General features: G+C 42.4%; 1 protein-coding gene across 1 annotated transcript; it reads right to left on the bottom strand.

Annotated features, from left to right (window-relative positions):
* Positions 1-512: 512 nt before the first annotated feature.
* LOC111223393 (juxtaposed with another zinc finger protein 1-like) lies at positions 513-13,787 on the bottom strand. Its single transcript, XM_022747515.1, has 5 exons — positions 13,522-13,787; positions 6,787-6,859; positions 4,994-5,190; positions 3,305-3,474; positions 513-1,855 (listed from the first exon to the last, which is right to left on the bottom strand). Exons 1-5 carry the CDS (start codon positions 13,634-13,636, stop codon positions 1,679-1,681), a joined length of 732 nt encoding a protein of 243 aa, XP_022603236.1. The 5' UTR covers positions 13,637-13,787; the 3' UTR covers positions 513-1,678.
* Positions 13,788-15,021: the final 1,234 nt, after the last annotated feature.

The raw sequence follows: 15,021 nt of genomic DNA, 5'->3' as shown, positions 1-15,021 counted from the left end.
CCAGCCGGCCAGCCAGCAAGCCGACCATCCTGCTCCACAGGAGTCGAACCAGCGGCCTGGCACTGAAACACACTGAACACAGTAACTCTAACAGTAACTATAGGCTGATGACTTGGATACTGCTGAAAAAACACACACACACACACACGCACGCACACAGCACTCATACACATCACACACATCCATGCGTACAATGAACTGGAATGTTGTTGTCTACAACACACACAAATGACAGGTTGTAGGTGGTAATCTCTTTCAAATACAAACCCACCCTCTTCTTTCACACATTGTTTCTCGCGTAACGACACAGAAAGCATGCGCGAAGACATTCCGCCGACGTACATCCACTCATCCGCACATTTTGGAGGCGCGACGAACAAGAAAACCATTGCCACACGTTAGGCAACCTCCTGGTTGAAACGATTACAACTCCCTCCCTCCCTCCCTCCCTCCCTCCCTCGCACAACCACCCACTCCACCCACCTCCCTTCCCTTTCCCCCCTCATCAGGCACATGGTATGGTCAATGTTTGGCAGTGGAGAGCTGATGGCAACGATCATGGAAAAAACAAAAAACAACAAAGATATTGGCAACTGGAATACATTATGATGCTTAACCTGATTTCAAGGCTAAGTCTCTTGAATACAGCTCTGGCACTCTGAATGAGGAAACACTGGAGATATGAAATACATGGATGGCTTTCTGTGGGGATGAAATGTTTAAGGTGTGGATTATTGGCCTGGCCTTTGTACAAATACGCTCTCTTCCTGATCAACAGTGAAATATCGCATTCAGAGTGTGTCAAACTGAAAGGCGTATTAGCTCCTAATCTCTAGGATGTGTGAGAGAAAACGTAAAGTCAGCCAGCTGTTTGACCTTTGCCCTCTGAGGTGACAAAAACTGGCCGTCTCAGCGAATAAGGGATGAAAGGAACACTTACTGATACATTGGAAAAAAAACACTATCTAAAACACTGACAAAATATATAAAATAAAGCTTGAAAATAAAGTGTAACTATTTATGTATATGCTCATGAATACTTATATATTTTTATGTACACATACATATCTGTCTATTGTTTATATATATCAATATATCTATATAAAGTATAACTTAACTCTCGCACTTAAACCCCCACAAGTTGCTGTAAAGGCACAGACCTAAGCTCGGCAGACTGCATCTCACAGAGGAGTGTAAGAACAACTGAGCTCAGATCAGCACTAAACTCAACTTCATCCCTCACAGACGAGTGGGAAAATGGGGGCAGGGCTTGGTTGCACTTCCTGTTTCACTTTCTCCCTTTACGTTTCCTCTCTCTTCTTCCATTTGTTTTTTTTGTCTTTTCTTTCTGTTGTTTTTTACAGTTAGCACCTTATGTAAGTCAAACAATAGAAAAAAAATAACGTGATAGCATATACGAATGTGCAAATGTACAATAAAAATACTACAAAGATACTTTTTTTTTTTCAAAAATACAAGTGATATAACATGGATAGAAAAAATAATGTAACACAAACCAACAAAAAGATGAAAAAAATAAAATAAAAATAATAAAAACAACTTAAAGCATGCACTTGATCCTTTAGTGTATGGGATGGGTATAAAAAGGGTTGGGTAAGGAAAAGTCAGGATAGAACAGGGCTATGTTTGGGGCAGTTGACTGGCGTGATCACAGTCTCTAGCCTTGAATCTTGCGCAGGATTTCGGTGGAGACAGGTGGGTGGAAGTTGATGGTGTGGTGTCTCAGCCCCTGCGAGGTCTTGTAGCTCTTGCCACAGCGACACTTGAAAGGTTTCCTCACACGGATCTGCGTGCGGTGGCCGTTCTTGGCGTGGTACTTGATGCCATTCACATTCTATTGAGATGGGAACGGGGAGAAGAGGGATACGGAGATAGACAAGGAAGGGTGTTACAAAGGGTTACATTTACCACTTTCTATTAAATCGTGTTGCATGTCAAACCCCTTGTTTAACATGCAGTATTGAACATGGATGCAGTCTGGTTATGGTTACAGTTCCATACAATTCACTATAATAATATTCAATAAAGGATACATGCATACTACACACAAGATCAATCAACAATTTGAGTAAAAGACTACTGTCAACCTGTAGTTTATTATGCCCATTAGGTAGACCATTAACCTCATGCAAAATCCACAATTTGTTCTTAGAGACTGTTCTTGAATTGATCCTAGAGACCAATTCATAAACTGTTCCATCATGTTAGACCCCAAAGCACTGTCTCTAAGTGGTTTAATGGTTTAATGCAGACACAAACTGGGACAGACAGACAGACGCAATCCCAGTCCTCCAATCCCAGTCCTGCAATCAAGTCCGGGACATTTCCATTTGCATATTTGCTTAACAGAGTTCACCACTTCTTAAATGCATTAAAAATGCATTAAAAGTTTCACTGCAGTGTTTGCACATTTGCACGTTTGTGGAACTTTTTGAAGCTTTTTCTTCTGTCTCCTTTTGAATAATAATAAACATCAAGTCACATTCAACATACATCATGTTCAAGGACCTGAGACAAGACAAGAGAAAAATCTATGCTATTTATTTTGTTTTGGGATAATACGTTGATAAGCATTCTATAGTAACTCTTAAGTTATCACAAAAACCTTTCTTAGCCACATTGGCCACATTAGCAGTGTAGCTGTAAGGATGATGATGTTGGTCTGTTGTTCAATCCACCGCTTTGGTCCAGACTGAAAGATCTCAAAATCTACTCAATCAATTGCCATGAAATATTCTACTGACGTCTGTCGCTCCAGGACACTGTGTCCTTATGACTTTGGTGATACCCTGACTTTTCCTCTGGCGCCACCATGAGGTTGATATCTGTGATCTGTGCCTTGGTAGAGCGTCTCAAAGCTGCTAGTATGGCTGTAGACTCTTAGTCTTGTTGTATCAAAGCTAAACAATGTCAGACCATGGAGAGAGGCACGGTGGGTAAACCACGTTAGGTAACATATGTGGGCTCATTCAGATCACTAATAAATGTGGCTTTATTCCACGTCACTGTTTTAATTTGAAAAGGGTATTAAAGGGCAACATTCCCACACTGTCCATTAGTTAAAGAGCAGGCACGACAAGCTGAAAGAGGCTTTTGTGAACAGTTGTACATAAATTCAACCAAAACAAATTTGTCGTGATATATTTATCACAGCTTCCAATCATTATTCTGGATTTATAACATGCTTTTTCAAGCATTATGTCCAGCCATGTGATACTAAGACAAAATCTCCAGTGTGTCCTGTGGCTGTGACTTTTGTCTCTGTCCTCTGGTGTAGCCTTACCTTGTATCTCTTCTTACAACCAGGGACGGGACAGGCGAACGGTTTCTCCTCTCCTCCGTTCATGCACATGGAGCTGAGGATTGACTCGGAGCTGATGGCGCTTTCTGTGGTCCACGACTCGTCACTGTCCGACTCCTCGTAGTCTACCTCCTCCTCATCATACTCACTGCCTGGAGACACATAGAGGATGCAGAACAAAACTATCTAGTCATCCTCGGATGAAATATGTGTGAGTTTTTACCCAAAAGGACAAAATGCCCTGGGACTTTACCAAATGGAAATGATATATGACTGTTTATTAATACATCTCTCTGTATCCTGCTCCTACTTTGATGGATTAGCGGTCCACTTGTAAATGAAAGCACTGCTCAGACAAAACAGCAGTGGTTTGCATGTGTGTATCTGCTTCTGTGTGTGTGTGTGTGTGTGTGTGTGTGTGTGTGTGTGTGTGTGTGTGTGTGTGTGTGTGTGTGTGTGTGTATGTGTGTGTGTGTGTGTCTGTGAGTCAAAACACAGGGATTGGCACTGAGAAAGAGATCATTAAGTGGGAGTGATCCCCATTGCTCAGCCTGGAAAAAGTGCTTTGCTAAGTGCAGAACATTTTCCACTCACATGCATGCACACACACACACACACACACACACACACACACACACACACACACACACACACACACACACACACACACACACACACACACAACAGCATCCACATGACACATCACTGAAATGTTCAGGCACACACACACACACACACACACACACACACACACACACACACACACACACACACACACACACACACACACACAAACACACATAAAGGCCTACTGACCCCCCACCATCTCACAGGAAATGCTGCACCTCAGCATGAGGAAATGGATGGCACCCTGGCACATGTTGAAAGAGGGCGTGTGTACGTGTGCATGTGTTTGTGTTGTGTGTGTGTGTGTGTGTGTGTGCCTGCGTGCGTGCGTGCATGTGTAGCCATGCTGGTGTATAAGCCCAGACCTAACGCTACGTTTGGAACCATTTGGGCTGGAATTGGACATCTGCTTCTGGGCTGTGCAACACACGGCCCCATGCGAACACACAGCGTGACAGCTGCTATGTAATTAGCAGAGTGTTGACTGGTCTGCTCACTGCAGGAGCCACCTAATCTAACACACAGAACAACACACACACATACATACATACAGCAGCAGCAGACAGTTGTTGGGGTTTTAGCCTCTTCCACTTTCTACTCTGGAAGAAGATTTTTCCTCACGATTTAAAAAATTGAGGAAATACTGGCATGAAACATTTCCAAGCTATTACACAATAGCTTTTTATGGTTAAAAGTGAAAAATTTGTGGTTTCTATTTACAGGTTACATTGCTAAATAAAAGGTGAGCTGGCTCGTGCGCTCTTGGCAAATTATCTGAAGTTATGTTTTGAATTTTCCTGCTCAGTGACCAGGTATGAAATAAGCTGCATTCCATTTAGCTTACAAACTCCTTCGTTTGTTCATCAGCACTGCCGGAGTTTGATGAATATGTTCCCGATGGCACAACCGTAACTCTAAGCTTTTTCTGTTACTACCAGTAAGGTTCATTTGCATTAGTTTCAACACCTCCATTCACTCAACACATAAAAGCAATCCATCTGTCTTACTCTCAAACACACATTTCAACACACACACCTGTCGTACCTGTAGGTGTGCTGCTGCGGAAGGAGGAGGAAGGGGTGATGGGGGGTGTGACGGGAGGCGTCAGGTTACCGCTGGTGTGGCGAGGAGGCGTGGCTGTGCTGTTCCTGGACACCCCACCCGTGATGGACAGGGACAGTTTGGGCGTGGCCTTCTTTTTCATGGTCTCCTGCTCCCTGCGTGCCGCATCCGTCATGAACCTGACGGCACGAATGTGGTTTTTTCAGAAAATCTGTGATGAGTCCCCCTATAATCCAACTGACACTTTTTTTTCTGCCCATTTGATATTTGGGAATTCAAAAAAATATGGTAACAATTTATCGGCTGATCATAATTTTCTATAACAAACACTCTTGATGAGGATTCTTTAGGTTTTTGCTTTTTTTTAAAAAAAAAAACACACTAATCAGGACATTTTACATTTGAAAAATCAATTTGTTGATACTCCCTAGTGAACAAACTACCGTATTTAATGATAATACTGTGCCTACTGAAAGATACTGCAATAAGATAATATCATCATCATCATATTATCAGTCAAGCTCTAGTCCCTGCATCTAATATTATTCACCAACAAACCTTCCATGTGACAGTCATGTTGACGTCAACTTATAAATGGAGGCAATGTTGGTGAAACAAACGATCACATCCTTCCAAGCCACTAAATATCCAAATGTCATTTCACAAATTCCCATTTGATCTTTCAATTTTTCCTTTGATTATTGTTTATGACTTAGAGGACCATTCTGGTTTATTTCAGCTTGGGTCTTATTTTTTTAGTTTTGGCCATCCTTAACAGTTATGATACTGTTGAGATCATGAAACAGACAGATGTCACTACAATGAAGTCAGATGGGACATGAAAGTATCCAGGTTATCAAAAACACTTGGAGGTAAAACAATAAGCGACCACACCTGAGATGTTAGCAATAATCCCTACTTGCCACAACTATGGCAAGTTTGCTACAAGAACACTAAACTAAGAAGTCAGTCTTTAAACTGTAATCATCTTACCAATCACCTCTGTTTTCTTTCCTAAAAAGATACAGGTTTGTTTAAAACCTGATCAACTGTCTAATCTCTTTTTAAAAATGCAGTCAGCAATTTCCTTGGTGAGTAAAATATATTATGGTTCAAGTTATAAATAAGTTTAATTATGCCTTAACAAAGCCCTATTGTTTGTAATATTCTTTATACTTACTACTACTTGTTTGTGTGTGTTACTTTCTATAGTGTCATTTGTTGCTATAATTATGGCTGTTCTGTAGACTGTTGATTTGAAAGGGAAGTCTGAGCTTTACCAAAACATAATTCAGCTGCTGAATGAACTGCCCCTTAAATATACAGTCATCACAACATTGTTCAGTAAATACAGATGACATTTACAACCTCGCCACTTGGACAATTACCACAGAAAACAAACCTCACTCTCTCTTTCTCTCTCTATGTTTTCCTGTTATCTTTCTCAATGTTGCATCTTGGAGTGATTTAATGGGACATTAAGTGGGACGTGACACCACCACCGCATAACAACACACACGCTGTAATCCTGAAGCGCCGCCTTTGGTCGAGCCGCTTGCAGTGCAGGGAGTCAGGAGTGACTGTCTTGTGTGGTTTTTCTGTGCCGGTCTGTGGATGAGTCACTGCTGTGTCTATGGGAAGACATCAGCAACTTTGAGCTGCTCCCCGCAAGCCACATGAACTCTCACACACACCAACAGGCTTTCACTGGTGGAGCAATGCTGCCCTCTATAGACGGACACCTTTGGGTTAAGTGTGTGTGAATGTGTGTGTACCTGTTTATGTAGCTTAGGGCCAGATAGGTGGGCTGCTGTTGCTCCTGTTTCTCCAGAACTCGCGGATCTGTGTCTGAGAGAGAGAGAGAGAGAGAGAGAGAAAGAGACATTCAGATTAATCACTGCTCTCTGTGGAGGGAAAATGTTGTGTGAATACTCTTAGTATGTATCTGACTCATACATCTATTCTTCCTGCCAGACTGGCTGATAGATTACTGGATGTTTCCCACACTGCCTTCTCTGTGTTAGTCTGTGCTACATGGCAGCTTCAGATGCATTTCAAATACTTTCATAAGCAGCACATTATTACACCAGTGCCAAGCCCTCGCTAATTTAGTAATTCCGTGTCTTTCCCTAAGTGACCCAAGTCTGCTTAATCATCGGCAGGGACTGAATGTGGCAAAGAGGAAATTTGTCTGAGGTTGAAAGAGTGACTTGGAGGCTGTGATGAATGTACATAGTGTATTACTCAAAAACACACACGCTCACGCTTTTTCCAGTTGACTTGCTACGCCAGTAACACTACAGTAGGCAACTTCCACTGCCTGAGGGAAGCAGTGTTAACTTCAAAGCCCCACCTTCCCACCCCCTGGAAAACAGGAGCAAGTGTGCATGAAAACACTGCGCCTGGATGCATCTGTGAAGTACCGGTGCCATCAAGTGTTCAACACGGGAACATTCAGAAGGATACTAACTAAAAAACTTGTAGTTTTATGCCATGGCGTGCATGTCCATGTCTGTGTGAGAGTGTGTGTGTATGTAGGCATAATTGAAGCTGTGTATGTAATGGCTAGCAGATGTATTGCAATTTAGATCCAGGAACTGGATCATCTCTGTGCAACAATTAACAACACACTCCTGGACACTCCCTCCCACTAATCCCAAGTGTGTGTGTGTGTGTGTGTGTGTGTGTGTGTGTGTGTGTGTGTGTGTGTGCTTGCGTGCTGGTCTTCTCAGCCCTTTGGTTTTCAGGCTTTCACACCTCATAATTAAAAAAGAATGCAGACTTCCCACAGTGCAGAAGAACACCAAGGAGAGCAGCAAACAAGAAAACAACCCAGGACAAAAATGCACACTACTGCTGCTGTTGCTGCTGTACAGACCAGAGTCCTGAGTCCTGAACACAAATACAGGCAGACAGGCACGCATGCAGGCACGCACACACACACACCTGAGGTGGTCCACAGAGGTGGTCTTTGACAGTCTTTTATAGCTGAGACTTAATAATCCTACCTGCTGCTCAGATGTAGAGACCAGAGCTCTCTGCATGCAGACACATACACGCGCGCGCGCGCGCGCACACACACACACCTCGACCTACAGCATTGGCAAGGCTAAGTCTTGGGACATCACCCATCATCGTCCTTGAGTTGAAGCCTTTTTGTAGCAGTGCTGGGGAATTATCTACCACAATGTAAATTATTATTAAACATTAATATAACTCTGACTCTCTCCGGATATTTACAGTCAAGAAAAAAAATGAAAGATAGCGTGTTTAACTGAGCTGAAACGATTACTCAATTAATCGATTAGAACAAGAGAAAATTAATTGTAAAACTATTCTAATATTTTTCAAGCAACATCTTTATTGTTCCACCTTTTCAAATGTGGGAATTTGCTGCTTTTCCTCATTTTATGATAGTCAACTGAATATCTTTAGGACTGAATAATTTCTCTCAATCTGAAGATTAATCAATAGTAAAACTTTTGATGTAGATCAGGTATGTAATATGGAAATGAACAAAAAGGTAGAGGCATTCACTGCTTGTTTCACTAGAATGTTAAAACAAGCTCAGAAACTTAGATGTGTTGTTGCTTTGAGGACCAGCAAATTTCAAGATTGGTATCATAAACTAGTGATTATTTTCGTGATCAGTTAATGTGTCGTTTTGTGTGTGTGTGTGTGTGTGTGTGTGTGTGTGTTAGTGTGTGTGTGTGTGTATAGAGAGGAAGGGGGGGAGGTGGGGTGTTGGTGGAAACAGGGTAAGCCAGGTGCACAGAGAGAGCTGCAGTAAATGTTCACTGGTTTTATGACTTCCGCTCACCTAGCAGGACAGGAAGCTAACACGCTGCTGATCTAGCTGCTGGAGCAGGATGGGAACCTCCACACAGACACACACACATACACACACGGAAAAAACTAAATGGATATCAACTTTCACTGATTTAATTCCAAAGCTTTATATTAAACAACCTACTCCGTGTGTTTTCACATATTTGCGTGTTTCAGTACATGTGTGCTGCAGGTCTGAGACACTGCAGAGTCTCCAGGGTCTATAAATATCTCCCTAATTAGCATTCCTGTCATTAAAAGCAGCACCAATCAACAGCCCCTCCAAGTATTTCAACACAGACATCCATCTCTCACTGGCGGCACATTGCTGCCCCCTGCTGAATACACAGTGTCTGCATGTGACCATATGTACTGCATGTGAACATGTGTATGGCTCTGTGAATGTGTGTGTGTATGTGTTGAAACCAGGCCAAGAATGCATGGCTTGTTTTGCAGGCTGCTAATTAAGCCACAGAGAGCATTTTAAAGTGTTTCTAGAGCAGCAGGCAACCGGATGGAGGGAGAGGAGAGGAGGGGGAGGAGGAGAGGGAGCAGGGGGGATATGGGTGGGGGAAAAAGCAAACTTCTCTGTAATTACACTTCCCGGGGCTTGGTTGGCCGCACGGGCCCTGTGACTTCCGAAAGGTGATCCATGTGACTGTGTGTGTGTGTGTGTGTGTGTGTAGTGTGAAAATAGAAGGGCTGTAGTTTCCACTTTAGGATGCCAGTCCACTAATTGCTCCACTACACCCTGACAGGTCATTTAGTGAGTATGGTGAACACACTCTCTCACACGCACAAACACACGCCCCTTCCCCTGTCACACCTCTGAAAGTGGGATGAGAAACAAGCTGGCATCTGGGGCTGGAATATAAAGTTTTAATCATTATCATGACAGTATATCTGTGCATTTATTTATTTTTGTGTTTGAGACTATCGGTGAGATAGAACAAGAAATTTAAAGACATCATCTTGGACTTTAGGAAATAGTGGTGGCCATTTTCAATATTTTCTGACAGTTTATAGATAAAATAACTGCCCCATAACTTCATAAGAAAAATAAACACAACTTGCATCGCAAAATATAAAATAATCTAATTTAAAATCAAAGCAATGAACTGTGACACATGACACCAAACTCTTCTTATGTCTACTTTGTAAACAGTTATTTATGTTTACATTTTTGCTCGCTGATTTGGCAAACAGAGAACTGCAAGAGAATATTATGACGCATGATGATATCAAATGCCTTGTTGCGTCTGGCTAGCTGTCCATATTCATTTTGCTGTCATGTAAGAGAAAGAAAAGCAGCAATTATTCACATTCAAGATGCTGGAACCAGAGAAAGTTTTGAAAATTTGCTTAAAAATGACAACTGTCAATTAATTTTCTGCCTGTCAACTTATTAATTAATTGACTAATCATTTCAACTCTGAAAATCATATCATCACAAAATGATGAATTCTTACCCAGCTCTACTGGCATCATCAAAGACACAAACACTGCACAAAGACCATTTCTGGTAATTCACCTCATAACTCCTTAGTCATGCATTTATATCCTCATTAAAAAAAACTAATAGCAGCTGGAAAGGGGTTTTCCTCTCTGTTAATGTCAGACAGTTAACACCTTCTTCACCATATTGTGTTTGCATTTGCCTTTTCTTTGAGCCAGGGCTGATAAAATGCTACAGCCAAACTAACCCTGTGGGCTGAGTGATTGCGCCTTTTAAAATTACTGCATGTTCATTATCAGCATGCTTAGGCAGACCCTACATTATTACAGCACAATGCTGGCTTGACTCAAGTCACGGCTCAGATTCCAGCTATAAAATCAAATCCAGATGAAAAAAAAGAATCTGTCCAAACAAATCTGAGATGTTTGGGATTTCCCTCTTCTCGCCCCCATATTTTTCGTTTCTTAACCTTCTCTTTCAAACCTCTTACCTACTTTTAATCTCTATCTACCTCCCACTCCTCCCTCCCTGCACCTATTTGTTGAGGTAAGAGGCAGGTATGTGCTTGTGCAGGTGAGAACACAACGCACTGCTGCCACGCACGCAGGCAAACAAGCCTGACATCATTGCATTCCTCAGACCTTACCTAGAGTCACAGCACAAAGCCTTCGACAACAACCAAACACCACACCAAACACAGTTCACCTAACCCATTTCCTCTTGTATTCAGCAGTGATATAAACAGTGCGGGCATGTTATTGGAGGGCTGCTATCCTATCGTCTGGGATGAGGTCAGAACTGAAGACCCACACATTTCCCCTTTTTGTCACGGAAAGGATCACGACAGGATCATCTGGTCTGTTTGCTGCCAGCTATTGTGTGCTGTGTCAGATCAGGCAAGAGTCCAAATAAGTAACAAGGTGAGATAATTGAGATAAACACAGTGCCAAACCAACGTCTCAACCAAAATATGACTTTTTTAGACTATGCAGCACATGGGGTGTCCTGCCAGAAGAGGGCAGCACAGTCTATGATAATGACCAAATGTTTCTGGCACAGGCACACACTGATATCTGCACCCTGACCTCAGACCCACTGACTCACTTTTACTGCTATTTATGTCTGCCATCACAAGCCTGTTATCACCTCTAGATTATCTGATTTATGGGTAGCACCGTCTTTTTTGTAATCTGTTTGCACACTGCAGGACAGACCACAAATCAAGGCAATCTGTTATCCTCAAATCCTCAAACAGCTTATCCAACATCTCATGAGAAGATGCTAGGAGGATCAAATTAGCTTATCTTTTGATTGATTATTGATCACACCCCATCGCACCACTTCAAAACCAAAGAGGAGTCAAAGCTAAATGCCACTACCTCCCCCCATCTCCCACACTCTCACCTCAATCCCCTCCATCTGTCACACTTATCCCTGTGGTAACTGATCTGCGCGCAGTATTGATTAGACTGTGTGTGATCTTGACACTGCGGATGACCAGCCGCAGTATAAAGCGAGCAGGAGGGCAACTCATTAATTCAAGTGATCTGACTAGTAAACCACCATTCTGTTGAGCTGACGGTTGGGGTCAAAGGTCAAGCTAAGAGCCAGATGGGGGCATATATCAGTGGATGTGCAGTCTGGGTTGTGTGACTGAGAAAGCAATATCCATCCTTGCCTCTCTGTCAGTGTTGATCCTGTAAAATGTGTTCACTAATGAGTTATGGGAAACATCGTGGTCTACAGGTGTTTGTCAGGGTAGGAAGGGTAAAATAAATAAATAAATAAATAAAATGGCAGACTTTATTTCTCCCCTCTTTGAATAATTTGGAAGAGATCCCTGGAGCATATGGTAGGATGAAGCGTGATCCACAACAACACCACCACTCACCTATTCACCCACCCTGCTCCACTTTTCCCTACAAGCACAGTCAAACAAAACTTCACCACTTTTTTAAGCATCAGCACATCAGTCCCGGACCACATGTGATGTGACATCACACGCTGGGTGTCCTCACCACAGCTGGCTGCTTGGTTAGCGCTCTTTGTTAGTGAGACAGCAGGTGTGCAATAGCTCAGCCAATATACTGCCCCCAACCCCTTTAGAGACTGCCAGTTGCCATGGAGACAGGCTCAATGAAGCATCCATTTTACCCCCCTCACCCTGTCGCCTCGCCCCCTTCAAATAGCCCCCTGATGATGTACACACACCACAAATAACGATTAGCCCACATCAACGTTGTAACTGATTTTTGAGTAATTTGGTGGTAATCAATTAAAATTAGAATAAATAAAAAACTTAATGCTAATGACTTCAAGTCATACACACTGCTAATATTTTATTTACTAAGCCCTCATCTAACAGCTATATCTGCAGCTATGACATTTTAATTACAAGTTAATATCAACTTTGTTTTTCATGATATACCACATTATTTGTCACATTCAGTGAAGCTGGTAGCCTAAATATAAACAGGTAACACTAAATAAAATATATGAATTTAATAAAGCACTGCTGATTATCTTGTTTCTTTGCCACGGGTTAAATCTTTTGCATTAGGTTCATATTCCCAACTATTGTGGTGATCAGAGGGTTTACTGTCAGATGCAAATCTAATAAGCAACAAGTTGAAGCTTGTGCATGTGGAATAAGATCTAATTATGTCGCTGAATGTCTGCAGCATCTTGGTTTCATCTGATACAGTGTCAATGGTAATTAAGTGACACCAACATAATCGGAAAGCATTGCAGACGGTGATGTCTCGACGAGTTGACACACCTGAGGTGACAAAAGCGACAGACTTTTCGGCAGCTCAATACACAAGCAGTGTGAGGGAAGCCCCGACTGCACTGCATCAGGCCTGGCGACGTAAACACACTCCTCTGCAATGTTAGCTGTGAAACCGCTGCCTGGTCGGGATGCTAGTTACACCTATGAGACCTACGCGGCCCTCGTAGTCGAGTTACCGCTGCAAAAGGTAATTATCACAGCTACAGCACAATAAAACAGAAAGGCGACCACTTAATTAACAGGGAAGCAGTGTTTTTCAAAAGAAATAAAGTCTCATGGTGCTCAATAACTCTACGCCGACGACCCTCGACGGGCAGTGAGCAGAAGGAATAGCGGAATGCAAACCCGAGCCTGTCTGCGTTTAGCTAACTAGCTAGAACGCTAGCTAACACCAGCTAGCTGCCTAGCTCCGTCTCCCCCTCTGGCCCGACTCACCGATGTGATTGTCCTCGATGTGGACGATGAGCTCGGCGAGAGACTCAAACTGGAGACCGCAGCCCCCGAACCTGCAGGAATTGGAGAAGAAAGAAGCGGCGGCGATGCCCGTCATGTTTTCGGCGCTGGTGCATTCACCGGGTGAGGAGGGCGGGGGGGTTCAGGGAGCCGGGGTGGTGAACGAGGAGGCAGAGGCTTCAGGTCCGGGGTGGGAGCGGGGCAGAGCGCCGAGCGGCGGAGCAGACACCGGGCGGACAGACAGGACAGCGGCGGACGCAGCTGGGAGGCAGGCGGGACAGTGGGGGTGGGGATGGGGGGAGGAGGAGGGCTAGCTGGTGGGAGGCTACGTCACGACCTGCCTACCTGTTGGGATCTGACCTGACTGATGACATCAAACAAACAAAAAATCAAAGTTAAATCTTAACACACACCAAAGAAACACCTACCATATATGCAAATCACGGAGTGCTCCAGACTTTATAGGTCTATAAACGTAATCATGTTTATTCGTTTTTTCAGATATTTTCTTTTTGCACATACACACACGCATATATATTATTTATTTATTTATTTATTTATTTATTTGGTTATATCTAAAGCAATGTAAATGCTTCATCCATATGTAAGGAATAGATATTAGTGAATTAAGAAACGTGTAATATTTCCTTTGATGGATTATTTGATATAAATGCTGATTACCATATAACCAGGTAATATACTGTATTTTTTGTATTAAACTCTCTGTTGTTTTAACAGATTGACATATTCCTGTTTACATTGAAACAGTGTTTATTACAGCACCAGAACTCACCAACTCACTGTACACTGAGGAATTAAGCAGCCATCTAAAAATTGTATGGAAAAGTACGAAATAAAATTTATTATGAATTAATCTGATGTACACCATCAATGTGAGAAGTTATCATGAAAAAGATCACAAATGTCTGAAACATTTTTTTGAACTGGAAATCATCAACTGTAGAGCACCTGTGGCAGGTAATATACTGTACATTTGTTCTACAGATGTTGTTTAACCTGTGCACCAGCCTGTAATAAAACAATAAATATGAGTCCCATTAGGACTTGAGAGCTTTCCAATTAATAGGCCTGAGCAGTCATCCTCTGTGTCGTCTATGTGGATAGAAATCTGGAGGAGGATCCAAGCTCTTGGTGACCACACTCTAGGAAATGGGAGTAGCAGCATCATAGCCCCAGAATAACAACTGGTTGTGAACAGGACAGATGCTGACAATCTACATTCTTCTTTTTATATTCATCGTGGTAAATGGTTGCTGGATTACCCTTTTTCCAAATATAAATTTTTAGTAATGTGCTTAGCATAAATGCCTTCTGCGGTATTTCTTTGTTAGTGTCTTTTATGCCTTTGAATTGCCTATGTGTATGAAATGTACTATATAAATATTCGCCTTGCCTTACGTTTTTGTGCCTGTTTGGGCTGGAGTTGTTTATAAAATATGTCATGCACCGGCTTTGAAAGAG

The sequence above is a fragment of the Seriola dumerili genome, unplaced genomic scaffold (genome assembly GCF_002260705.1).
Source record: "Seriola dumerili isolate Sdu_G_001 unplaced genomic scaffold, Sdu_1.0 BDQW01000110.1, whole genome shotgun sequence".
Lineage (NCBI taxonomy): Eukaryota > Metazoa > Chordata > Actinopteri > Carangiformes > Carangidae > Seriola > Seriola dumerili.
The sequence above is the reverse complement of the archived record's forward strand: the minus strand, read 5'-3'. Positions and strand labels throughout refer to the sequence as shown.

Excerpts from the sequence above, each read along its gene's own strand:
- LOC111223393 (XM_022747515.1), bottom strand. The coding sequence starts at position 13,636 with ATGACGGGCATCGCCGCCGCTTCTTTCTTCTCCAATTCCTGCAGGTTC. Across the intron at positions 6,860-13,521 it reads CATCGAGGACAATCACATCG|ACACAGATCCGCGAGTTCTG; the intron begins GTGAGTCGGGCC and ends TCTCTCTCTCAG. Across the intron at positions 1,856-3,304 it reads GTTGTAAGAAGAGATACAAG|AATGTGAATGGCATCAAGTA; the intron begins GTAAGGCTACAC and ends CCATCTCAATAG.